This window comes from Nannospalax galili, unplaced genomic scaffold, assembly GCF_000622305.1.
Source record: "Nannospalax galili isolate Female #2095 unplaced genomic scaffold, S.galili_v1.0 scaffold207, whole genome shotgun sequence".
Classification (NCBI taxonomy): Eukaryota; Metazoa; Chordata; class Mammalia; order Rodentia; family Spalacidae; genus Nannospalax; species Nannospalax galili.
In genome coordinates this window covers 7692111-7719618 of record NW_008358517.1, presented here as the reverse complement: position 1 = coordinate 7719618, position 27508 = coordinate 7692111, and the positions used below count along the sequence as shown (strand labels likewise).

Here is a 27508-nt window from a genome sequence, read left to right as displayed (position 1 = left end):
TTTTAAAAATTAAAAAAAAAACATCAAACTAAAAGATATGGCCTCTTAACAGCTCTTGTACTACTTATATATTAAAATTTTTTATAAGCTAAGTTTTATTTTCTGGCTATAAGAGGGGAAGCAGAAATACTTAGGATGGGAGATAATGGTGAACAGGAAAGAGAAGACAGCCTGACTCCTGCCAAGCTCTAGACACAGATTGGACGTAGTCATATTATCAACAATGAATTTCCTAATAATAAAACACATAAACAACAATTAAACTATAAAATTTCCCTGATCAAATGAAAAAAGTAATGCATTTCCATGGGATGGAAGATGAGCCAGGAAAGGCATCAAGACTATAGTCAGAGAACACTGTGGCTAACACCCCTTGCCCAAGAAGCCTTTATAGTGTTCTGCAAAATGTTTGCTGCTTTGGTTTAAAGCAGAAAGAAGAAATGTTTGAGAGACAGCTGGTGTTAGCCATGCTGTGAGTGACAGAATACAGAATGAAAATCTCATGCTTTCACATAGTATCTGGGAATTACCTGGAGATCAAGGCAAAGTCTTTGAGTGTCAATAAAAAAAAAAACTAAAATCATTGAAAAACTAAAGAGTCATAAATAGAAGACCTCATTCTCTGTCAAGCATACTCTGGGAAGAAGCAGCTAACAAATTAAAGAGAACAGTGTCTTATAGCAAAATTCCTCCAACACTGCAGTAAGGGAGTTGTACAGAAGGCAAACTAATAGGTTTTGTGAATCAGAAAGCATGACAGACATATTTCCATCACACTAACCAGCAACTAAGGCATCCTTAGGCCATCGACTGAACCAGTCAATTGTGCATCCTGAAATAAGGGCAGGGAATTTCAGAGCTCGATTTCGAAATTTCTCCCCAACAGGTGAAAAGCAGAGCACAATGTGAAGGTTCCCCCGGACGCGGCTCATGAAGAACTCATAGAGGTTCTCGTTGGTGGGAGGGCGCCTGGGGTGTTCCTTCTTCATGACTGATGTCAGGTCACTGTTAATTTCATCAATTTCATCTCGAGCAAATAGGTTGGAGACCTTACAAAGAAATATAGGTATCAAAATTCAGTACACATTTATGAAGCAACCAAAATACATAGTAGGGCTAAGATCTTTACTCCATTTGTGTTTTCTATTTTTCCAAGAACTTTTCTCATTTGAGTACTTTTTGGAGAATTTCATACATGAGTACTGCATTTACATCTATTCCTCTCTCTCCCTTTCCATGTCCCCCTATCTCAAGTCTATGACCTCTTCATTTTTGTTATGTATATAAAATATTCATAGGTACATATACACACAACCTACTGGTGTTGTATGTAAATGTGTTTAGGGATGAGCACTTAGGATTGGATAACCTATCACAGAGCTCATCCCTGGGGGGAAAAGAACTAGAAAAAAACTGATTCTCCCTCTCTCCATAACCATTGATTAACTATAGCTCTTCATCTAGAAGTGGGACCTTGTGAAATTTTTCCCATCCACACTGGTGTATCAACTAGTGTTGTCATACTGAGATCTTGTTTAGGTAGCCATATTGCTAACATTTTGTAGATACAGTTTCCCTCTAATGTTTAAAAGACACAGTCTAGCAGCAGGTGTCCTGGTCCGCTGGCTCTTATAATCTTTCCATGGCCTCATCCAAGAAGCTTCTTTTTGTAACACAGAGACTATTACAGAGATCCACCATAGATCAAAATTCAGAGAATAAGTGACCGTAGGGTACCCAGCCCCAACTGACACATCTACAATGCAGCCCTCATACCTAAGGCTCAAGGAACATCAATTTGCTATTCAACTCACTCTAAAAATGAACTGAAAATTTCAAGAAGAAATATATCACATTTTAACATATACAAATAATTCTATGGGGGCTGGAGAGATGGCTCAGCAGTTAAGAACACTGGTTGTTCATGCAGAAGATGAGGGTTCGAATCCCAGCACCCACATGGCAGCTAACAACTGTCCGTAAATCCAGTCCCAGGAGATCTGACAGCCTCTTCTGACCTCCGCAGGTATTGCACGACACAGGTGCACTTACCTATATGCAGGCAATACACGCATACACATAAAATAAAAATAATAAATAAAAAATTTTTAAGCTTTAAAAAACAAACAATAATTGATTAACTGCAAGGCCAGATCCCTGAAACAGGATAAGTGAAAATCCAGTAAGTTTTCTTCTAAACTTTTTCGTTTGTCACTTGGAGCACTCACTGTTTCAAATGCTTAGCTCCACACCTTAATTGGGAGTTTTATTCTTTAAAAACCCAACAGAAAAGGTCATCCACATGCTAACTGCCAAGTTCCTAAGAGCACTAATTCAAAATTCTAAAGGAAGAAAATATGAGGAGTTCTATGTTGGAAGAAATCTGGAGAGACAAACACGAAGAATAGCAGCTCCTACCTCGCCTGATGACAGAACATTGTTCATGTATTCCAAAAATGATTCCTCTTTAATCTCATTGTCTGTGAAAATAAAAGTGACTCCTTTGCCCTGCTGGCCAGCTGTCCTATACAAAGCCTTCAGGTCTTCCATCAGATTTGATGTGTTGTAGGACCTGAAGAAACACAGTCACTGTGTCATTCACAAAATATTTGCATGGAAAGGCAAGAGCCTTATAGCAAAACCTTATGCTATCTAGCCAGCCAAATAATGCTGGTTATATCCCATCATACAGATATTCACTCTTTATAAGTGTTACGAGTTAACTGATTTTTCAACTTCACATTTCACAAAAAATTTACTAAATGCTTTTACATACAAAGTTAAAGTTGAAACAAAAATATAATTTTTACCACAAGCAAATATCATTTAACACAGACATGTCATGCGAATATGTATAGATTTCATTTTGAAAATACATGGTGATACACAATGATAATATTTACTGGGAATGATAATTAGAAGATTTATTAGCCACCCATCTGCAGATAACATTTTAAAAGCTACCTCATAAACTGAGCTAGACTGAACTACATCAGTTTCAAGATTTCATAATACCAGGAGAGAGCAGCTGTATTTTTACCAATGCCGTTCTCATCTTCTGACACTACTATAATACTCATATCTTTCAATTCCACATGCAGTTAGTTTTCAGAGCAATCACAGAATAACCGGGAACATTATGAAATATATCCCACTATAAATCTCCTTCCACTCTGAAAAGCAATTCTTGGATAGAATTCAGTCTACAATCAAGAACTATTAGGGCAGTCTACAAAGTAGTCCATAACCACCAAAAGTATAAAAGAAAGCATCCAATCCTGGAGACAGACTTACTAAACTAGTCATCTTTTGTGGTATTAAAAGACTCAAAATTAAGAACACAAGATCAATAACCACCTGACTTTTTAAAGCTATTAAATGTTTAATATCTAAACTCACATTTTTAACAGCCATAAACTAAATCCATAATCATGCATTAATATCTCTAGACTTGTAGAGAAACAAGATCAGAAAAAAGTTGTTTTTTCAATATTTTTATTATTTTTATTTTATGTGTATGCATGTATTGCTTGCATGTAGGTAAGTGCACCAGTGTCATGCAATGCCCATGGAGGACAGAAGAGGCTGTCGGATCCCCTGGACCTGGAGTTACTGACAGTTGTTAGCTGCCATGTTGGTACTGGGATTTGAACCCGGGTCTTCTGCAAGAACAACCAGTGTTCTTAACCTCCCCCTGTAAAAAAACAAAAGAGGGGCTGGGAAAGTGGTTCAGTCAGTAGAGGGCTTGCATCACAATCCAGAGAGCCTGAGTTCCATCTCTCAGAACTCAAGTTAAAAAAAAAAAAAAGTCAGGTAAAGTGGGTGCACAACTCTAATCCTAGCACTCAGGAAGCAGAGACAGAACAATCCCTTGGGCTTGCTGACCACTAATCTAAATGAATCAGTGAGATCCAGATTCAATGAGATCCCTGTCTTGAAAAATAAGGAGACAATTTGAGGCCTTATAGTGACTTCTGACCTTCATATCCATGCAAATGTGGAGAGAGAGAAAGAGAGAGAGAGAGGAGAGAGACAGAGAGAGAAAGAGACTCAGAGAGATAGAATCTTCTTGCAGCTTCCTGAACATGGGGAAAATTTACTGCTTTCAGATGTGACCAGTAACTGTGCTTCTCAGCTAGGAGGTTCCTGCATTCCTTGGCCTGTGTAAAAAGCTTATGGTATGAGATGGTCTCTTGAACACTAGGAGAAGGTGAGGAAGACCTTGTCTTTCTTCTCACTGGTATGATCATTCTCAGTGTGACATGCAAAGGAACTAATCTATCACAGTTGAGAGCTGTTGTAGGGTGTTTACTGAGCCATTGGGGTGCAGTAGGAGTCACACTTGACTAGAAACCTGTATTGATTGCAAATCCTGCAATGCAATCAATTCCCCGACTCCATCTGATGTCATGCAATTCACAGCTTCTCTGAACTTTAGCTGTAAGATGGACTATTGCTATCTGACCCCTTAACCTACAAAGTTCTTTAAAACCAAATTAACTCATGCATATAAAAGTGTTTTGAAAACAATAGAGTTTTATACAAATATAAAGGACAAAAATGTGAGTCCAATCTTCTTTCTGTGCAGGTTATCTATTTCCTAGCTTAGCTCCACGAACTCGAATTACACACAAGGTAGCAAGGGCTATTTCTGTCATCCTGATACTTGAATGAAACAGCAGTGTTTGAATTTATTCTCTAAGGAGAGCCCTGTAATTCAGACCAAACACCAAGCATGAAAACTTGAGCTAGAATAGCTGGGTCTCCAACCCTAGTGTTTAATAACATTCAGCCTTTATGTTAGCAGGTGCATATAGGCCTCCCTTAACAGCACAGGACAGTCACCTGTTTTGTCCATTAATTCCAAATAGGCAGGGCTTCCTACCCCTACACTTCTGAATTAACTGCAAATAATTTTGTCTCAACAGAACTTCTCAAACTGGCTTCTGAAACGTGGTTAGACTTCTCTGCATCACCTCTGCCTATCTCTTTATGCTCACTGTCCACTAGCTAATTCTCTACTTACACCACCCGCACACCTGACGGCAAAGCCTCTGACACTCCTTCTCTTCATAAATAGTGACCACATAATTTTTTATCCCCCAAATCAAGATGTACCAAGAGAAGAGCTCTGGCCTCCTAGCGGTCTCTTGGATTTCTCTCTGTTCTCAGTGTTACTCCCCATGACGTCATCATCTCTCGCCTAGAGTACTGAAACGGCAGCTTCATCACTAGGCCAGCTTCAGTCCTTCCATTCATTTTTCTAGCATACAAATCTGACATGCCTCCCCTCCCACACACTGGTATGGTAATCCACCAGTGTTTTCCCACCTCTCTGGGGTGATGTTTCAATTCCTTACCACACCTTTAAAGGCCTCCATGACTCGTCCATTCCCACTTCCCACTCACACTCCACAGCCAGCCATGTTTAACTCTTTCAGGGCTCAAAGAAACTTCACAATGCTGATGCTTCTGCCTAGAAACTCTGAACAGCTACTCTTCTCAAATTTCTACTCAGATTCAGGTTTCATTTTAACATCATTTCCTCTAGGAAGCCTTTTCTGGTAAGTCTGCGTTTATTCCCCTATCAGACACAGACAGCACTTATGGACCACTCCTTGAGTGAACTGTTCATCACCTATATCTTTTGAGTTAAGCACTATGATGTCTCAGGCTACAATTCTCTAGGCTATACATTGGTTCTGGTCAGGAATCTACTTTGTGTCCCAAGGGCTCATGGCTTGACCCCCAGCCTGTTATGATTAGAAAATGTTAGAACCTTAGGAGGTGCGGTGCCTGGTGGAAGAAAATTAGGTCACTGAACATTGGTGGTGTGAGATGTTGGTACCTCTCTCTCTTCTCTCTCCCCTCTTCTGCTCCCTCCTCTCTCTCTCTTTCTTTCTCTCTTTCTCTCATCTCTTTCTCTCTTTACCTATTTCTCTTTCACTGCATCCATGAGGTAAGCAGTTTTGCTCTACCACACATGCCACACTGCCCATCATGGTGTCTGCTTCACCACAAGTCCATAAACAACAGAGCCAATAGCCCATGGTCTAAACCATGAGCCAAGGTAAACCTTCTCACCTTTTAAATTGAGTATCTCAGTTATTTTTCCCCCAGTGACAAAGGCTAACACCATCTTGTTCTCCTAGTCAGTGCTAAGCACCTACTCTAACATTCAATAAATACTTTGAAGCATTTTAGTATTGGAATTTTCATCTATTTTTCATTATATTAACATTGTTGATATCTGTAGTAACACTTTTGATGGCTAAATCTCTTCTGTGATATAGCAGAGGATACATGGAATGTTCATATTGTATATAACATAAAAAACAGGAAAGCAGAGGCTGAAATATTTCAAAAGCAGGTTACTAATATAAAACATTCCTGGTCCATGACAAAGGTTGAAAGAGGCAGACATATCAACACTCGAGTTGGAAAACCATTGTGATCCTTAATGTATTTAAGAAAAAATGCATTCCTAACTTCAGGTGGCCTTTGAAAACCTTTCTTCAAAATCCATTTTAGGTTAAAGTAAAAGCTCTTTACCTTGTCAGAGTGATCTGGAACGAGGTATAGCCAGCAATGAAGGAAGCCAACCTTGTCAGGCTCTGTTTCCCTGAGCCGCCCACCCCAACCAGGAGGGCATTTCCCCGAGGAGTGCGAATGACTCGAGAGATCTATAATATGAAACAGAAAAGCTTTACATCTTTCAACATGTAAATATGCCATTTTTCTATACATTCAAAATAAGACTAAGGTCAAATAGTCATTTGAGAGACAGGTATCTCTGGTTGAAGGGTACTTCTGAACTATGAGAGCACTTCGGATGCTGTGGGGTGGTGACAGTGGAATGTGCCCTCAAGAACCCAGAGGACACCAGCACAGAAAAGTTTAGACATGGTCTAGACTGTGGCTGGTTCTGTGTTTTCAATGAGACAAAAAAGGAGGACTTCAAGGTATCCTTTTAGTTTGCCCAACTTAATGCAGTAAATAGGAAAGATGGCAGAAATTTTGGAAAAGTATTCTCACAATACAGAGCATACGGTTAATTAGAGTTCCCTCCACATCTGAAAATAAATAGCCTAAATCAAAGGGAAGAAAAATCCCAACATGTGACATAGAAGACGGAAGGATTTTTTAAAGAAGAAAATGTGCATAAACACCCTTCTACTTTTTGGCATAGAAAGTGATGCTTAAGATGTCTACAAAGAAGTGATAAAAGGTGGGTCCGGAGTGCACTCCACCACTGCCCAGTATCCAGAGTCCATTCCCAGTCCTCCTGAGAGAAGTTAATGCATTTGACTTTACTAGTATTGAATGAAGCATTCAAACCATCAGGCTTGCAGCCCCTCTTGGAGAGGATTCAGAATATCACCTTATGTGATAAGTACTTAGGTGATAAGACCAGTGATAACTACTCGTCTTTGCCTCCTAAATTATATTCCTAATCTACAGTACTGCTGTAGAATACTCTTTGCAAATGACCGAGAAGGGTGAGGGCAGAAAGTACGTTGCTTCTCTGGCTCTATGAGGTTTCCTGGAGTTCTGTATCTTCAAGCTCCTCCTCTAACTAAAGGGTTCTCCACTCCTGTGGGAAATACCACTGGGTTTGGGATTAATCTTCCACAATGTGAAGACGTGGAGACAGAAACACGCTATCTATATGCACCTCGAAATGGGGACAGATGCAGTTTGTTTTCCCAGCTAGAAAACTCTCTACAAAGTCGCTGTGGTTGGAGGGGCTGGCATGTGTCTTCTCACATCATCCCCTGGTGCAAATTCAAAATGTGGAGCAGATGAGGAGATACTCAAACCTGCAAGACAAGCTTCTGACTTCCCTTGGTTGCTACTCCACAGCCATAACTATGTCCTTGTTTTGGTGAATATAGTCACAGGTTGTGTAAATGGTTGTGTATTTGATTTTAAGGAATCTTCATCACAACAACTTCTTTTTTTCATTACAAGGCTGGAATTTAGCTAAGGTTATGTATTTCCCAGTTTCTGGCACATAATAAGCCCTCAAAGCAGTTGAAAAGTGTTTGTACAAACAAGCAAATAGAAGGCTTAAAGCAGATTCAAAAGAGATAACTAGTCAAAAATCAGAGATGACAGGAAAAAAATGTATTCAAAGAGACCTTTCCTGTGAGGTGTGGATTGAAATAAAAATGTCCATGTTTGCATCGCACTCTGATGTACATGGAAGTCTCACTAGCCAAATTTTGGAGAATAAGAGACTATAGAGTGTAGGATGGGACTCCTATATGGAACTTCAAACCAACCCACAGCTCAGGGACCGTTGTGGAAGAGGAGGCAGAAAGATTGTAAGAGCCAGGGCTGGTTCATGAACATATGAGGTGGAGGCTCCCAGGCCACTGGAGGCTTGCTTATGTGAGCCTGCGGCAGTGGGGGCATCCAACGTGGGACCCATGTCAGCTCAATTAAACGAGGGCTCAAAGGGGAAGTAAGAAATAGGTAGCAGGCCAGCACTAGATTGAGAACTGTTTGAGACTGATTGCTGCTGGATGAGGGAGAGTATGACTTACATACGACCACTGCATGGGCTGAATAGACTCCAGTGTACACATTTACACTGAAGATCACTTGGGTGCAAACACCTGAATGAATAGGACTCAGCAGGTATGGCAGAGTGCATAGGGTTTGGTGGGGAATGGGGGAGGAATGGATGGTGAGGGGTTCTAGATTTGAGTGTGAAATGTATGAAATTTAAAAAGCTATATATATATACATATATATGATGCATATATATATACATATATATCATGACTATGTTTTAATTTCATTAGCAAGTCTTTAGAAATCAAGCATGCTCCTCCTGCCCTACAGCACTCACACTTCCAGGGAGGAGAGGGCTTTCGGTGGAAATGGTAAACGCTGGACAGAAAAAGAAATGACACGGAGGGAAGGAACCGCAAGGTAGCACCACTGCCTCCAGGGGCCGAGTCTTAGGTAGGTATAGAGTTTGAATTTGATCTAAATTTTGAAAGATGACTAGAAGTTCACAAAGACAGTGGCACACTGTCTGAACATGTCGGCATAGACCTATAATCCCAGCAAGAGAATTCAGGAATTTGAGGCCAGCCTCAGCTAGACAGTAAATAAAAAGGCCAGCTGGGCTACACAGCAAGACCTTGTCTCTAAAAACAAAGCAAAGTGACAAAACAAGTAAGAAGAAGGAAGAGGAAGAAGAGTGGGAAGGAGGAGAAGCAAGAGGGGACGAGAAAGAAGAGGAGTCGCAGGAGGAGGAGGACAAAGGCATGAGGGGCAGAAGCTGGGCTGAGTTTGAAGGAAGAAGGAATGAGACACATGAGTTCTCAGCATCAGCAAAAGGCCGAAGTTGTCCCTATCAGGGCTAGAACAGGAAACTAGCATATGAGGCAGCAAAGGGCTTTCAGGACCACATTGGGGGCTTGCTTAAACTCCAACTTGTCAGAGTCTCCTGTGTGATCTGTGTGATCCTCTTCTCAGCATTTCTTCAGAAAAGACCAAAGTGGCTAAGACAGGGCCATCCTTCATGAGGCTCACATCCAGGGATGATAGATACCCAGATCAACTTGACACAACACAGTGTGGACCAGGAATCTGATGGAGTGCTCCGGAATCAGCTGTGTTAGCCATAGACGGTCCATTTTTCTAAATTATACACTAGGCAAAGTATAGCCTAGAAGCTGAGCAGTAGGCCAGGGCATAGGTCATAAAAAAAACCATTGACACTATAGTTTAAACTTTCACCCAAGAGTAATACATATCACAAAGATATATCTGTGTTGACAAAAGTTATTTATTTTTATAAATAAAGGAGTTAAGAAAATGCTGGGTCTCAGAGTGAAGATCATTTGGCTGTGGTTTTTATCTCTATTCTGTCTTCTGGCTTCTGTCATGACTTATAACTAGGTCAACATATTTCAAAGCTCACATTGTCATGACATAGAGCTTGGATGTGCTAAGTACAAAAAAGCAAGTGTTGAGGAGAGAGTCAGCCTAGAAAACAGTGAGGAATGCACACTACTGACTCAAAACTCTGGGCATGGATTTTCTGGTCAATTCCAGAGTAAACAGGCTAGAGGCTGAAAGCCAGGGAAAACACCCTCAGGGCCCCTGAGGTGAGGCGCCATGCCTACAATTGGCATGCTCAGACACATAAAGAAAAGATGGTCATTTGTCTATGCTGTAAAATATAAAAAAAGGCAGTTCCATAAGAGTAACCCAGATTAGCTTGTCATCAGTGTTAGTGGACGGGCAATCCCAGGTCAATCAGACTGTGTCCCAACAGATACATGCTTGATCATGGAGTCACCAGTGGCATTGTTCATTTGCACTTTTTATGTTTTCCCCGTCCTTTTAACTGTTAAATACGGCAAAAGATCTAGTCTAAATGAGCGGTCAACTCTTAACCAGTTATAAACTTGAAGCTCATTTCAAATTTCTATATACAGTAGCCTTTGGAAGAGCACTGGGCCTCACTGTTCACTCCAGACAGACATCCCAGCTTCTGAAAATTCAGAGATGCCAAGCTAAGTGCCTTCATGCTGGGAGGACTCAAACCCAAACGTTCCTCTATCTCCCTCCTATTCCTAAACTCACTCGAGCCTCACAGAAAGACTCTTGCCCTCTTACATGGAAAAGAAACCGGTAAGCAAGCCCCAATTTCAGAGGGACAGCTCATTAGATAAGTTCTAAAGCCATCTCCATGTCTAAAATCCAATGACTATTAGATGAGGCAACTTGTATTTATGAATTCATTTTTCATGGTAAAACCTAAAAAATTGAAAAGCAGTCCAAACTACCTGCTTCCTACGTGAAAGAATATATTCTGGAAAAATAGCTCATGTCAATGAGGTGACAATATCAACAACACATTTTAGATGGTAAATCTAATAGCATAGATATATTAGGTAACAAAAATGGCTTTGATAAAATGATACATTTTATTTTCAACCTTTGAGTGTTGACCAAATGTCCTAAAAGTAGATACTGTAATGACTTGCATGGCAAAGCAGGATGAAATTCCATTTTCCTGATGAAATTCATTCAAACAGAATTTTCATCTGCTCAAGGTCAGCTATGTATGCATTGGTGCCATGAGAGACTATATCCCTCCAAACTGTAAGCTTCGGGGGAAGAAGGGGGAGCAGGAAGAAGAGGAAGAGGAGGAGGAAGAGGAAGAGGAGGGGGAGGAGAAGGAGGAAGAGAGGAGAGGAAGGAGGAAGAGGAAGGGGGAGGGGCAGGAGGAAGAGGAGGAAAGGGGGACAGGGAGGAGGAAGAGGAGGGGACACGGAGGAGGAAGCAGGGAGGAAGAGTTCTTCCCTTAAATTGCTTTTGTCAGGTGTTTGGTCACAGCAACCAGAAGAGCAGCTAATACAATATACATAGCAAAATATACAATCACAACCATTTTAAAAGTATGATTTCATAGTATTACATAGAGGTACACTGTTGTGCGACCATCAAGACCATCTATTTCCAGAGCCCTTTTCATCTTGAAAAACTACAATTCTACTCATTAAATGCTGACACCAATGCCCCCCTCCATCCACCCTTGGAAATCTCGATTCTGCTTTCTCTCTGTGAATTTGACTACTCTAGGCACCAAACAGGAGTGGGACCCTACAACATCTGTGTGCCTCACTTGTTTCTCTTAATGTCCTTTGAGCCTCTCTTCATAGCACTGATCTTTGCATGAAATAGAAATAAACAGACTTTGCCTATGTTTTGAACTTACATTAACCACATTCATCCTGTGTAGCAAAAACACTTGAGCTAGAAACCAAATAATCAACACTGAATAAAATGATCACATTACACATTGAAGGATATGTGCTCTTATTTTAAGCCTATAAGGTGTGACATGTTGCATTCAGTTTAGAAATTAAATTGGAGTGTAACTGAGTTTACTTCTAAACTAAATATTCTCCTAGGAGATGGAAAAGATGGAGGAAAGATATTCCGGGTGGAGCCAAGTGTCTGACAGCCCTGAGAGGCGCTCCTGATGAGGTACTATACCTTAACTAAGTGGACCATTGCATCAACGAAGAACACCATGTCCATGTCAGTGCCTCGGATGCTCTCATTATAGAGCTGCAGGAACACATTCAAACGCTCTCTCAGTTGAGTAAAGGATTCAATTGGCTCATAAATTTTCAGCATTTCAGCATCAGCCTCCTCAGGTGATTCACCTTTGTGAGAATAGATTAAGCTTCTTCAAATCACTGTACTTCACTATTTCCACCTAAAATAGCACACTCCTGGCTCTACAATTTACAGCATTTTGATGAAAAATATTTCCTAAATAAGTATATTGAATTATTTCACTGTAATAATATTTTTAGTCAATATACCTTTTAAACTTAAAAACTCATAATACACAATTTTAACACCTTCACCTTGCTCTGTAAAGCATATATCAAAGATAAAGCTAAACTGAGTATGTATAAATCACTACTATTATTAGCAGGAAAACAGTGACACACTGTTGACTACACCAATACCCACTGAGAAATTTACTGGGTCCTGGGAAAGTGAGTGGGTCCCCCAAAATCCAGAGTTCAAAATTGTCTTCAGTTGACCCTGGCATAATATAATCATACATTAACCTCTTAAGACAAAGTAAAAAACCCACTTAAAAAAAAAAAAAACTGGTCTATTTGCAAAGCTTTCACCAGTAAAACTGCAAATGCCCTCACCCTCTCATAAATGTTTGACTCAAATTCTGAGCATAAAGTGTTCTGAAGCTACAGGTTTTATGATTCCCCATGGAACTTGCCCTCACCCCAAACGGAGCAGCTGTGCTTTGTTTCTTGAAAAACACAATCCAATTAATCATCCTCAATCAAAGGACGTAGTATGGAGTAGATGCAATGAATACAGGATAAATTCTAATTATCTTCAAAATGGCCCTGCAGGATTTCCACATGTGTTTAACTTGATTTGAAATAAATGTGCCAAGCCAGGCATGGTGGCACACACCTTTAATCCCAGCACCTGGGAGCCAGAGGCAGGCAGATCTCTTTGAGATCAAGGCCAGCCTTTGTCTACACAGTGAGTTCCAGGTAAGCTGGGGCTACAGGGAGACCCTGTCTCAAAAAGACTAAAGAAATAATAAATTAAATAAATAAATAAATGTGCCTACTCCTTTCTAAGCAGAGAACTAGTGTTGAATGTTCTTTTGTAGGAATCACTCAGAAACTACGAGAAATCACATATATTGTTATCTCTGTGGCCATTTCCAACAATTTGGAAGACATACCTTGCATTGACCTAGAGCTTCCTATAGAGGTGATGATGATCTTGAATTTCTGGTCTTCCTGCCTCTTCCTCCCAACTACTGGGATTACATGTTTGTTCCACCATTCCCAGTTTACATAGTCCTGGGGATAGAACCCAGAGCTTTGCATGTACTAGGTAAGAACTGTACTGACAGAGCTACATCCCCAGCCCTAACATGTCTTTCTGAATACTCAAGATACCACCTCTTTCCATAAGACAAGGACTCCAGGACCACCTTTCGTGGAACCAAGCATCACAGCCCCCCACCCCCGACCACCACTCGGTACTTCTCAGTTTATCCTATGGGATTATCATAGAAGTTGAGGTTTTTATTTTCTTTTCATCAATCCAGTGACCTGCATAACAATAATCATCAACCTTCCTCTGCGTTTCATTCAGCTGTGACTACAGCCACAGATACTGCGCACTTCACAAAGAACTCTTTGTTTCTTCCCCACAATGCCCATGATGCAATATTCATGTTTCTTTTTACGTACATGAGGACAAGGAAGTTCAAGAAGGCCCATGGAGAGTGGGTCTTTTCTCAGATCTCACTTTGACAAACTGCAAGTCGTACACATTTCTGCTCCCGTATCCAACATCTCTATTCCATTTACTATCCAAGAGTGATCGGCATAAAATCAATTCATCTGTGCACTCCATGGCTCTGTACTGACCCATTTCTTCTGTACTTACTGAGTACCTACTTTGTCCCAGGCTTGTTTTAATGCTTTGCTAAGCAGAAACTCAAGCCCTGCGAATGTGCAGCCCTTCTGTCATCAGATCTCCCTTTTGGGACCACTTTTTGGAGAACTTCAAACTCTGCTCAGATGGTTTACCTGTAGCTTCAGGTGCATCCCTCAGGAAATCCACAAAATAAGCATCAACTCCACATTCCACAAGTTTTTTCTCTTCACCAAATTCCTCCTCCACCAAACTGACTAAAGCCTTATCAAACCAAGTCACATCGTCAGACATGGTGAAGCGGTCAGCTATCACACGCTTACATTCATGCTTCCACAGCTTGAGAAGTTCCTGTTGAGTGCATAATGATGATGCATCATTAATTCCTACTGTGCCTAACTGAGAAGTCAAGTTGAGACATTATAGAGTCTCATCTTTTTTCATTGAAGATCAACACTTTTAAAATCATTAAAATTTGCTCAGATTTCAATTCAAAATGATCTCATTCAACTATATTAAAAGAAAAGTCGAATTTATTCTTTTGTGGTCTCTAAATGAGAAAGTATCCTCAGACTAAAACATTAAAAATCACTCAGATCAACCAATAAACTAATATTATATGAAAAGGTCTTTGGTTTATGACTAAATTAGTCATTTTAGAAACAATGTCTACTTTCCTGTGGTAATTATAGTATAAAGTATAGCACATGAGCATATTTTATGTGTATATACAACTGAGATATTACAAAGCTGTATTTAATTAACTTAGGTAAAGAAAATTGATGACAAAAATATTCTGGGTTATCTGAGCACCAAGTGGTACTCAGGAGTAGTATTTGAGAACCGTATTCCACAATTCCCATTAATAACACTGAAAGGGGAAAAATTCAACTTGATAGTGAGCAACATGACTCATGGAATAAAGGTGCTTGCCATGCGTGCCTGATGACCTGAGTTTGACCCCTGAAGTTCACATAAAGATAGAAGGAGAAGACATACTCCACAAAGTCGTCTTCTAACTTCCACATGCATGTCATAGTGCGCACACGTATGTGCATTTGCATACACATACACATACAAAACAAAAAAGCCACTGACATAATAACATTTTATTTTTTATTTTGTGTGTCTAAGTGTCCTGTCTGCATGCATCCGTGCCATGCAGTGCCTGCAGAGGACAGAAGAGGGTGTCGGACCCCCTGAAACTGGAGTTATGGATGATTGTTAGCTGTCATGTGGCTGCTGGGATTCAGACCCAGGTCTTCTGTGAGAACAGCCAGTGCTCTTAACCACTGAGCCATCTCTCTACCCCATAATAAAGATTTCTTAAAAATAAAAATCAAGTTTTAAATATTCACTGCAGCTAAACTGAGTCTCAATTCCATTGTTGGATTATGAACTTTCCCTAAAAATGTCCAGTCTTCAAAAGTTCACAAGTCCAGCTTCCTATCATGGACGTATGGAGCAAAGCTGAGGGATTTTGATGCTGAACACTTGACATGCTTATAACAGTTCTGTTGGTCATTTCACCCTCTCTGTGCTTATATAAACAATGCTCCTGACACCCAGCTGTCAGATTGGATCCCCAGTTCCAGAAAGGCAGGCAGAGAGGCCAACCCTGACTTAGCCTGAGCACATAGTCATGCTTTGGGAAAATAGAAACACAGGTTTTTAACCTAATGGACTTAGTTCAGAGGGAATTCTTGTAACACTGGGAACTGTCACATCCAAGTATATACATAAATGCTGGTTTTTGAACTAAATGAATTTTCTACTCTGCTGCCTCATTTTTAGATTTTTACCAGCTTGCGCAATTCAAGTTTATCTAGCTACATGGAAAAATCATGGGTGATTAACAACGAAATGACTTCTTTTCATTCTGCTTATTTATAAAGATAATTATGTTTCTCTAGCTAAAAAGTCAGGCTTAAAGTATAAAGAGTATTGTAGAATAAAATCAGTTGTGAATGTTCTCATTATTTATTAAAGAAAATTATCTTATTGTAGGAAATCAAAATCAATGGTTTCTTTTATTCTAGCCTGTGGTGGTTAAAACTGACTGACAACTTGACAGGATCTAGAATCACCACAAAGACAAGCTTCTGGCTCAGCTATGAAGGATTATTTAGAGTAGGTTAACCTCTGGGCATGCTTCTGAGAGATTCCCTTTCTTGGGTTAATTCAAGTGGGAAGACCCTCCCAAGTTGTGCACAGCACCATTACACAGACTGGACTGAATAAAAAAAGAGAAAGTGAGCTGAGTACCAGGACTTACAGCTCACTGCTTCTTGGTGGTGGACTCAACATGACCAGGTACCTAAAGCTCCTGTCACCATGACTTCCCCAATAGCATGGTCTCTACCCTCAAACTAAGGGCCAAGATAAAGCCTTTCTCCCTCAAGTTGCCTTTATATGGGTATTTTACCATGGGCTCAGGAACAGTAAGACATAGCTCTCCAATAATAATTGTGTATACTATTCCCTTAAATATGAATAATTTAATTGAAATTTATAATTAAAATTTTCTAACATAATCACTTTTCCTTTTGTTGATGTTAGCAAAGCAAGGTGAAAAAATGAGTATGTTTACTGAAAGATACAAGTGCCGGTCATAATTCACATAAAAAATAAAATGAATAGCCGGGTATGGTAGCGCACGCCTTCAATCCCAGCACTCTGGAGGCAGAGGCAGGCAGATCTCTATGAGTTCTAGGCCAGCCTGGTCTCCATTTGCAAATCCAGGCCAGCTGTGGCTACAGTCTCAAAAAAAAAACTGGAAAAAAATCAAATGAATAAAAATATTTAGGTTAGGAAAAGTAGCAATGTTATTTTTTTTAACTTTTAAAAAACTTTATTGAGAATTTCATACATGGTATTTTGATCAAATCTATGCCCACTCCCTTCCCTCCAACATCTCCCATATCTACCCATCACTTTTTTTCTGACAACTTTGTGTACTCTTTCTTTCTTTTTCTTTCTTTTTCAATGGGGATTTTTGCTACTCTAACATTCCCTACCTCTGAAGAGGTAACCCTAAAATCTTTTAGGGATTAGATAAGAGCTCCCAAATACTTTTGACATTTTTGGCCTTTGGAACAGAGTATGTGCTATGAGGCCCAAGTACATTTTGACTTTTAGCCAAGAAACTGGCTACTTTTCTTTGGGGTATTTTTACCCTAACTGCCTAGCCAATTCCTACCTCCTATCATTATCACACCATCCTCTGAAGAGGTTACCCAAATTGCTGATAGGGAATCGGGATGCAGACTGCTCTGGTTTCTTCCATGCTAAACAGGGACACAGGGTGAGGCAATTGGGGTACCCCTTCAGTGGGTCTATCTAAAAGACTCCCAAATTGCCTGACTCTTATCTGTAGGAAGAAAAGAAAGTCCTTTACTGGTGAATAGGGGATGTGAAGGAGAAGTAAAAGCAAGAGTAGTTAGCATTGCAAGTTCTAGACAGGGAATCAGAAAAAAAGCCAGAACAGGGAAAATTTCAAATGTTCATATCAGAGTCCATTGGGATTTCTTGATGAGAGCTTCTAAAAGCATCCCTCTATTGGGTTCCTCCTCATTTTTCTTTTGTCTACCAAGGCTGGACTCAAAAGTGATGGACTCAGGATTTGTTTTCAGGCACTTTGACAGCTGTTGGAGTGGGTAGAATCAGTGTCAGGTCCTGCTCAAAGGCTTCTGTCTTAAGTACCACTTACGTCTTGTTCTTTGATGACCTCTGAAGTGGTGTTCAGCATGCCCTGCCAGATCCTGGAGAGATCTCGAAGGTTAAACACATAGTGGAATTTCGCAGGTGTAGGAAGCATTTTCACCTTGGTTACCTGCCACAGGCGGCGTGTCAGGGGCACCAGTTTCCTCACCGCATCTTGCACTTCCTCTGAGAAACCACGCTGGGGACAGTAGTAGCCTACCCCAATCACACCTAGAAAGAGGAAAGACCATAACATCTTTATTAATCACTCAAACTCAGTTAAAAAGGATGACAAAGACAATTAATGTTCTCTTGATTTTTCAAGTATTCAAAAAATAGTTACAGGTTTAACTTAAGTCATCATTCAAAATATCGATAGATGATTAAAGAAATACAGTCAGGAATGGGGATGATGGGGCTATAGCTCAGCGGCAGAGCATTTGCCGAACATGCACGAGGTTCTAGATTCCATTTCCAACAAAGTAAAGAAAAAGAAAGAAAATGATTACTGCCGAACTCTAAGTACACTGTTTCATGTTATTGAATGAGTAGCAATGATAAGTATATAAAACTGACTTATAAAAAGATAAATATACATTCTTAAATCCTCCACAATTTCCCATTCTGTTGTTGACTTTCCATGCATTGTAAAATAATTTTATTTACTTTAGGCATAAAATTTTCCAGGCACCAAAGAATAATTAAAAGTGATGGCAGTTATTCTCTCTGATCCTCTTTACTTTCCCCAAGTTTAGACCATTCAAATGTCATTTGGTTTCCAAACCTTTCCACTGCTGTGACTGAAGGCAAAAGACTGTCTCACTCCACTACCCTGGCTGCGAAGATGACATTTCGGTCTGCCAGAAATTAATTAGGATAATCTTAATGAGTTCTGTGTCAGTGGCAGTTTCAGAAACTGTAAATTAACACCTAACAGAAAGTTGTTCATGACTTTACATTCTCTTTCTGCAAAGAGCAATTTCAAAATCAATCATAAATGTATTTTAATTGCTCAGTTTACGTACATTAAATGTATTTTATATATACATAGGGAGAGAGCACTAGTAGCTCTTCAATTAAATTATCTCTGAATACTTAATCCATCAATTATTGATTACAATTCTGCTGAGTACCCTGATAATCAAATTAGGGTATCTTATTCGTTTTGTAGACCATTGTTCCTATAGCAAAATTTCATTATTTGGGTCAGTTAAAGTATCAGTTACATGTTTTTAACATAGGATAATAAAAACCAGGCAGCTCATCTCCATTTCATGTTTAACGTCTTTGCTTAAGAAGCTGGTAACAGTTACTTAAGTGAGAAAAATAATAATGAAGTGGAAAATATTCACCAAGGCATCCAATCTCATAACAAATCACTGTAGGAAGCAAAATAAAATAGAGTTCTAAGGCTGCAGACCAAAGGGTGACTCGATGCTTTTCGTCCTGTGCTGCCCTGTAGGTGGCTATTTGCTCACAGGAAGGCAAGTTGGTGTTCCTCCCCCTCTGTGGCCCCCAGACATCCATGTTACCAAAGATTTTGTCCATGGATGCATCCGAAGGCAAGGTGCAGTTGAATATAGAGAAGTGCCTCTTCAATCTTTGGGGTATATCATTGCGTCCACCCCCAGGATGGATCATGGCTGCCAAGAACTGGATGTCCACAATGCTGGTAAAGTCCCCAGGCTTCTCTAGGTTATAGAATCCATTTTGTTCCATCAACTGTCGTACAATCTCATTAGTCACCTAAGAAAAACAGCTTTTAGCATTAAAGTGTCATTCCTTGGGCTAGAGAAAAGTTTAAAGTGCTTACTGTTTAAACATAAGGACCTCAGTGCCGATCCCCAGCACCCATATAAAAACCAGATATAATGGTGCACACCTGGAACCTCAGAGCTGGCGGGGAAGAGAGATGGAGACAGGCAGATGCCAGGTTCTTTCTGGCCAGTCACTCTGGCTAAAATGGTAAGTCCCAGGTTCATAAAGAGAGAGTCCATGTATCAAAAAATAAGTTTGGAAACTGATAGAAGAAACTATTTGATGAGAGCCTCTGGCCTACACTCACAGGCAAGTGCATCTGCACACATATGTATACACACATGAATATCATACACACTGGGCTACACACACACACACACACACACACACACACACAGTCATTCCTTTATGTCCCCAGAGCCTAACCCCTTGCATTTTTCTAAAGGATGGAGTTCATTACAATTTGGGAATTGCATGTTGAAGAAAACATTTACTTCTAGGAGCAAGAGAGATGGCTCAGTGATTAAAAGCACTGGCTGCTCTTGCAGAGGACCTGGGCTGATTCCCAGAACCCACACGGAAGCTAACAATTATCCATAACTCCAGGTCCAGGGGAATCTGCACGCTCTTCTGACCTCCATGGGCATTGCACAACACAGGTGCACTTGCATACATGCAGACAATACACTCATATATACACAAAATAAATTAAAAAATAATAAATAAAATATAAAAACATTTACTTTTAAAATTAGAAATAAGTCACAAATTAACAAAATAAAGATGAACAATGGGATCAATATACCTGATCTCCCCATTCATTGATTACTGGCATATTCACATCATCAATAAAGATAGTCATCTTCTTTCCAGCAGGAGGACCATATGTTGTACCCATACGTTTATCCACATAGCTCTCTATTGTCCTCTGTTAAGCAAGAAAGTCAACAAACAAACACATCTGTGACACTTCCCCCAAGACATGATCAAGTACCGAAAGCAACAAACAAAGCTGGGGATCTTTCAAACGACAGGAATTCCAGAAGAGCCAAAATTTCCTCCATAGTTCTTACAAGCTAGTGATAAAGTACCTCAATTATTTTTTCATATTGTTCACAACCTTTGAAAGCCTGGTTTAATTTAACACTGAATGACGTTCTAAACACATACACACATGAGCACCACAAAATTAACGCAGTGCATTGTTTATATATGTATATATTTACAAATGTATGTATGTATATGCAATAAAATGATCAAAGAAGAGAAAACGAATGGAGGGACAAGGGGGGGCATGGGAGGAGATGGAGGGGTTCTCAGCAGAATGAAAATACAATACTCGTGTAAGAAATTCTAAAAATTTTTTAAATTATATTTCAAAAAAGATATTTAAATGTTAAAAAATTTAAATTCCATGCAAGGTGAAAGATAGGGGTTTAGTTTCATTCTGCTAGGGGTGGAGATCCAGTTTTGCCAGCACCATTTGCTGGACATGCTGTCTTTCCTCCAGTAAATGTTCTTGGCCCCTTTGTCAAATATTAGGTGGCTGAAATTACATGTACTCATATTTTGGTCTTCAATATTGTTCCATTGATCTATGGGTCTATTTTTGTGCCAATACCATGTTGTTTTATGCCTATAGCTCTGTAATACAATTTAAAATCTGGTATAGTAATCCCCCCAGCCTTGCTCTTAGTGCTCAGGGTTGCTTTGGCTATCCAAGTTCTTAGGATGGTTTATTCCAATTCTGTGAAAAATGTCATGGGGATTTTGATTGGCATTGCATTGAATCTATAAATGGTTTTTGGTAGGATGGTCATTTTTACAATATTAATTCTTCCAATTCATGAGCATGGGAGGTCCTTCCATCTTCTGATGTCTTCCTCAACCTCTTTCTTTAAAGATTTAAAATTTTCATTGTAGAGCTCTTTAATGTCTTTGGTCAGGTTTATTCTGAGATATTTATTTATTTATTTATTATTTATTTTCAGCTATTGTGACAGGGAGTATTTCCACGTACTCTTTCTCTGATTGCTTGTTATTGGTATATAGAAAGGCTACCGAATTTTGTAGATTAATTTTGTAACCTGCCACTTTACTGAACGTATTAATAATTTCTAGGAGTTTTCTGGTGGAATTTTTTGCATCTCTTAGATATAATATCATACATCTGCAAAAAGGGATAATTTGATCTCTCCTTTTCCAATTACTACTCCATTAATTTCCTTCTCTTGTCTTATTGCTCTTGAAAGAGTTTCAAGCACTATGTTAAAGAGGACTGGACACAGCAGACAACCTTGACTGGTTCCTGATTTCAATGGGAATGCTTCCAGTTTTTCTCCATTTAGAATGATGTTGGCTGTGGGTTTGTTATATATGGCTTTAATTATGATGAGGGATGTTTCCTCCAGTCCAATTCCCTCATGTTCCCATTTGAACATAAATGCATGTTGAATTTTGTCAAAGTCCTTCTCTGCATCTATTGAGATGACCATGTGGTTCTGGTCTTTGAGCCGATTTATGTGATTTATGACATTTATTGACTTACATATATTGAAACATCCCTGCATCTCTGGAATAAAGTCAACTTGATAGTGGTGGATGATCTTTTGGATGTGTGTCTGTTTGCAGTTTGCAAGTATTTTGTTGAGAATTTTTGCATCTATGTTCATTAAGGATATGGGTCTATAGTTTTCTTTTTTGGTTGTATCTTTACCTGGCTTTGGTATGAGAGTGATGCTGACTCTATAGAAGGAATTTGGAAGTTCTCCCTCCATTTCTATTTTTTTTTTAAATAAATTAAGTAGTATTGGGTGTAGGTCTTCTTTAAACGTCTGGTATAATTCTGCTGTAAATCCATCTGGTCCTGGGCTTTATTTAGTCGGGAGGTTTTATATTACTATTTCAGTGTCCTTATGTGTTATGAGTCTGTTTAAGCTGTTAATTTCTTCTTGGTTTAGTTTTGGTGGTTACCATGCTTTCAGGTACCTGTCCATTTTTTTAGGTTTTAAATTTAGTAATATATAGGTTTTTAAAGAACTCTCTTACAACGTTCTGGAACTTTTTGGTGTCTGTTGTGATGCTTCCCCTTAAAGTCAACTCCAAATGGATTAGAGACCTAAATGTGAAACCTGAAACTCTGAAACTGTTAGGAAAGGATTTTCTAAACCAGACATCAATTGCTCAGGAAACAAGGTCAATAATCAACAAATGGGACATCATTAAACAAAAGGCTTCTGTACATCAAAAGAAGCAACCAAGGAAGTGAAGAGAAAACCCACAGAATGGGAGAAAATCTTCACCAGCAACACATCTGACAGAGGTTTAACATCCAGAAAATATAATGAACTCAAAAAATAAAGAATCAAGAAAGGAAGAAGATTAAAAAGGAAGCCCATTAAAAAGATGATCTAAGGAGCTGAACAGAGATTTATCAAAAGAATAAATAAAGACAGCTAAGAAGCATCTTAAAAGGTGTTCTATATCACTAATAATTAGGGAAATGCAAGTTAAAACCACTTTAAGATTTCATCTTACCCCAGTCAGACTGGCTAAGATCAAGAGAACAAACAATACCAAATGTTGGAGATGTGGGGAAAGAGGAATGCTCATGCACTGCTGGTAGGACTTCAAACTTTTTCAACCCCTGTGGAAAGCAGTGTGGAGAACCCTTACAAAACTACAAATGAACCTACCATTTGACCCAGTTATACCACTTTGGCATATGCCCAAAGAATTCATCCTATTGCAGAGACACCTGTACATCCATGTTTGTTGCTACTCTTTTCAAAATAGCTAAGAGATGGAAGCAACCTAAGTGTCCCTCAACTGATGAGTGGATAATGAAAATGTGGTTCATTTATATGATGGAGTTTTACTCAGCAGTAAAGAAAGATGAAATCAGGAAATTTGCAGGTAAATGGATGGAATTGGAAACTGTTATACTAAATGAAATAACAGACTCAGGAAAAAAACAACATATGTTCTCCCTCATATGTGGATCCTAGAACCAAATCCTGATAAGTGAGTATGTATCCAGACATAACTACAGGAACCAGGATAATGAAAAGAAACCAGGGAGGTAAAGGAAAAGAAAGATTCTGAAAGAGAGGAACAGTAGAAAACAGGCGTAATAAGGGAGATATGGATTAAAATGGGGTTATTTTAAGGGGAGGGGGAAGGGAAGGTAATACAAAGAACCTAGGTGATAAAGGGAAAGAAGGGGCTCAAGAGAGGTGGGACCACAGAAGAAGGGTATTATTAAGGGAGAAATGGGAAAAATTGGGGCATCTTAAATGAGGAAATCATGGTGGAATGCATAGACAATGCAAGAGATAAATAATGCCTAGCTAATTTTGAAAAACCAGAGGGAACCATATTAGTCCAACACGCTACTGACAAATTATACATACAACTAGATCAAGGAATAAAATATCTGTCTTGGCAAGGTTTATCTGAGAATGTTTGGTCTTTGCCCAAGCTTTAGCTACATGGCACATGGTAATTAAAAGTACCAGACTGGTAGAACTAACCTTCTTGGATGTTTAACAGCCATACTTTGAGGCCTATATTAATTTGGTCAGAGGGACATAAAGGACAGTTTTTGCTCTTTGCCCTCATAGGTAGACTAAGTTCCAGGGGACTATGAGCATTTCTGAAAATGTCCTGTAACTATGGTGAATCACCTGTTCTCTTGTTCAGGGATGCCATGGAGACCCCACCAGATGGACTTGAACCAGTGTCCAGTCTACAAAGAGCGGGGTCAACAGAGAAGAAACATTTCCTCCATGCTTCCAAGCTAAACTGGCCATGGTCAAGCAGGACCTTTGACTTATCTTCACATAGATGGAACTGGTAAAGGAAAGGAGCCAGGGGCTCCTCCCAAGCCCATGTGACCCCTGAGGAACAGATCCTCAAACGGCCTTAATAGTAAAATGAATCAGTTTATCTGGGCCAACTGTAGGGTCTTAAATACCCTAAAGGAAAGTATAACCAAAGATTAAATGGGTCAATATAATTTTTAAGAGTCCATAGGTATAGCTAAAGGCTACATAACAAGCAACAATGCCAGATAGTAGATACCTTCCTTTGAGTTGTTGGCCAGGGTGGCCCAAGGGACACCCAGACAGTAACCCAGCATAGAACTGGGAAAATGAACAGCAGACCCCAATCTTATCTAAGGAATGTTGACAACTGATTGCTGCTAGATGAGGAACAGTTGATCTTCTTAAAACAAGGATCTCTAGATAGGCTGACTAGATTCAGTGGATCGACATGCACTGGGGAACAGCTGGGGGCATTGACAACACAGTGGACAGTAACAGGGATGATAGAGTATATGGGTTCCAGTGGGGGGGGCAGTTGGGGAGGGTGCCATTTGGGAAGTGGGTATATAGATAAATAAGATTGGGATGTTTTGTATGATACATACAAAAAAATCAACAATAAAAAATGAATTATATTTGAGGAGGAAGCATAAAAATTTACTTCTTGTTAATTAGTAGAGGTGATAAACATTACCATTGAAATCTACCTGATGACTATATCCATACTCAGGTGCCAAGGATCTGAGTGTAACCAACTGTGACTAGTAATAATCATATGCATAGAGATTAGAGATGCATGTGCAAACATCTGTTAGCAGCATTAAAAATCAGTCTTGGGGGCTGGAGAGATTGCTCAGTGGCTAAAAGCACTGACTGCTCTTGCAGAGGACCCGGGTTCAATTCCCAGCACCCACATGGCAGCTAACAACTGTCCATAACTCCAGTTCCAGGGGATCCAACAGCTTCTTCTGAACTCCGAGGCATTGCATGACACAGGTGCACTCACATACATGCAGGCAGTACACTCATACACATAAAATAAAAATAGTAAATAAAATATCTTTTTAAAAACAATTAAAAAATGAGCCTTGCTGTAGGAAAGAGTATACTTTAAAATGAAATGGAGATCTTTTTTAATGGTTAAAAACTCATTCAATTTTATGTCTTACAGGGTTTCTAGTGAGTTCAAAATTGTATAACTCTATTAATTCAACTGTGAACCTAAAATTTTACAGCCACTTTTGAAAGAGATGTATCTTTGTTCTGGAAATTTTTATTGAATATGTTAAAGTTGTCATGAAATGCTTCTTTTAATCATGTGGTTATTAACTAAATTTTTTAAAAAGAAAAAAAAATTAATTCCGAACAGACAGCATTCCTCTATCCATTTCTGAGGATTAATTTCCATCTTATTGTGCCTCTGTGGATACCAGTAGCTCCAGTCCTACAAAAGTTTTCTGACAATCAGAGCTTTTGTCAATGAGGCCATATCTATGAGGCTTCCTAAGCCTATACCCTGAGCTGGACATCCTGCCAATGAATGAAGGCTGCTCTCTTCACCCAGAGGGATGCCAGTTACATCCTGTCAGCTATAGGATGCTCCATGTGACACATCCACGACTATGTGGCACACAGTCATAGTGAATCTTCCCCAAGCCCCAGCACAGTGCAGAAAACAAAGCCCACTGCCTCTTCTCATTTCTAGACTCTTCAATGGTACAAGAGGAGAGCGTACTCTACAAACTCCGGCAATATAAGGAAGAGACTTAATGTATTGAATGGGGTTGAAGGTGCGGGAAGGATGTGAGAGAAGGGTCTCAGGCTCTTGACAACGGTAGTGCATTCATTTCCACATCAGTATGCAATAGTTTGGAAATCACCACCAAACTATACTTCTTAGTTGGTTCTAGGCAATCTAGTCTTTGTCGTCTTAGGTCTAATGACCTGAGTGCATACCCTTTCCAGGAAGGAAACTATATCAATAGTGGTTCCTGTTTTTCAGTCTTGGCTTGCTCTGTACTGTTGTTAATAAATATCAACTTCACTTACGTTAAAATAAATGTATGTGCCTCTCTGACTCACAGCCTCTCACCTGGACAAACCCAGCTCCTCAGTGCAGTCCCCAGGAGCACTTGGGGCTGCTTCCCACCCCCATCTTCCTTTGCATCTCTGGGTGGCACATACACCAGTTGCCCTAGACCAGCACCTTTCCTGGGCCCAGCTCCCAGGCCAATCCAACCCCCAAATTCCTGAGGCCAAAATCTTTAGTGGAGGGATCCACACATTAGGAGAAAGATCATCTGACCCTCATCTGACTTGGGCCTCTGTGGAGACTCCTGAAGACAAAAGCAATCTGGCCACTCCAATATAAAATTTAAAGAGAGAACGGGAAGCTTAGAGGAACCAGCATTTCATGCCCAAAAAGTAAACCACAAAGACACATAAAGTTTACAAAAAGAAGCAGACTTAAATTTGAAGGCTTGAGTCTCACATAAGAATCAGAAACTACAAAAGAAATTCACATGTCAAAATCACACAGAAAAAATAATACCATGAAAAACCAAAACAACATATCCCCACCAAATAACAATAGTCCTCTAGAGGAGTACAATGAGAACACCCTAGAGATAATGCACGAAATGGAACTCAAAAGAACAATTATAAACATGATAAAAGAATTCAGTGAATTTAAAGAACACACAAAAAAAAGAAATCAAAGAACTGAAGGAAGATAGGGATAAATTTCTGAATGAATTCAGAAAAGAGTTAGAAATATTGAAGAATACTAGGGCTGAAATGAAGAAGGAATGAAACACTCAGTAAGCCAATTAGAAACAACAGGAGAAAGCCCCAACAATAGGAAGAATGAAATGGAAAACAGAATATCAAGACTGGAAGATAAAGTAGAGGAATTAGACCACTCAAGCAAAGATTATGAAAAGTTTAAGAAAACACAAGAATGGAATATGCAGGAATTGTGTGACACCATAAAAAGTCCAAACAGGAATCATGGGCATATGGGAAGGAGAAGAATCCCAAGATAATGGCATGGACCAGTTCTTCAACAGAATCATGGAAGAAAATTTTCCAAAATTAAAGAAAGGCCATACAAATACAAAAAGTATATATAACACTAAACAGACAAGACCAGGAAAGAAACTCCCCACGGCATATCATAGTAAAAACACTAAACGTACAAAACAAAGAGACAATACTGAAAGCTGCAAAAGAGAAACAACAAGTCACAT

At 39.5% G+C, this 27508-nt stretch overlaps 1 protein-coding gene across 1 annotated transcript in view; it reads right to left on the bottom strand.

Annotated features, from left to right (window-relative positions):
• The window catches only part of Dnah5 (dynein axonemal heavy chain 5), a 410943-nt gene that overhangs the window by 98141 nt on the left and 285294 nt on the right, over positions 1–27508 (bottom strand). Inside the window, exons 48-55 of the mRNA XM_029557990.1 lie at positions 20240–20362; positions 19209–19422; positions 17684–17907; positions 14130–14325; positions 12028–12200; positions 6553–6683; positions 2419–2572; positions 782–1049 (exon numbers count right to left, since the gene is read on the bottom strand). Coding sequence (XP_029413850.1) covers positions 782–1049; positions 2419–2572; positions 6553–6683; positions 12028–12200; positions 14130–14325; positions 17684–17907; positions 19209–19422; positions 20240–20362 — 1483 coding nt within the window. The remainder of the gene's footprint in view (positions 1–781; positions 1050–2418; positions 2573–6552; positions 6684–12027; positions 12201–14129; positions 14326–17683; positions 17908–19208; positions 19423–20239; positions 20363–27508) is intronic.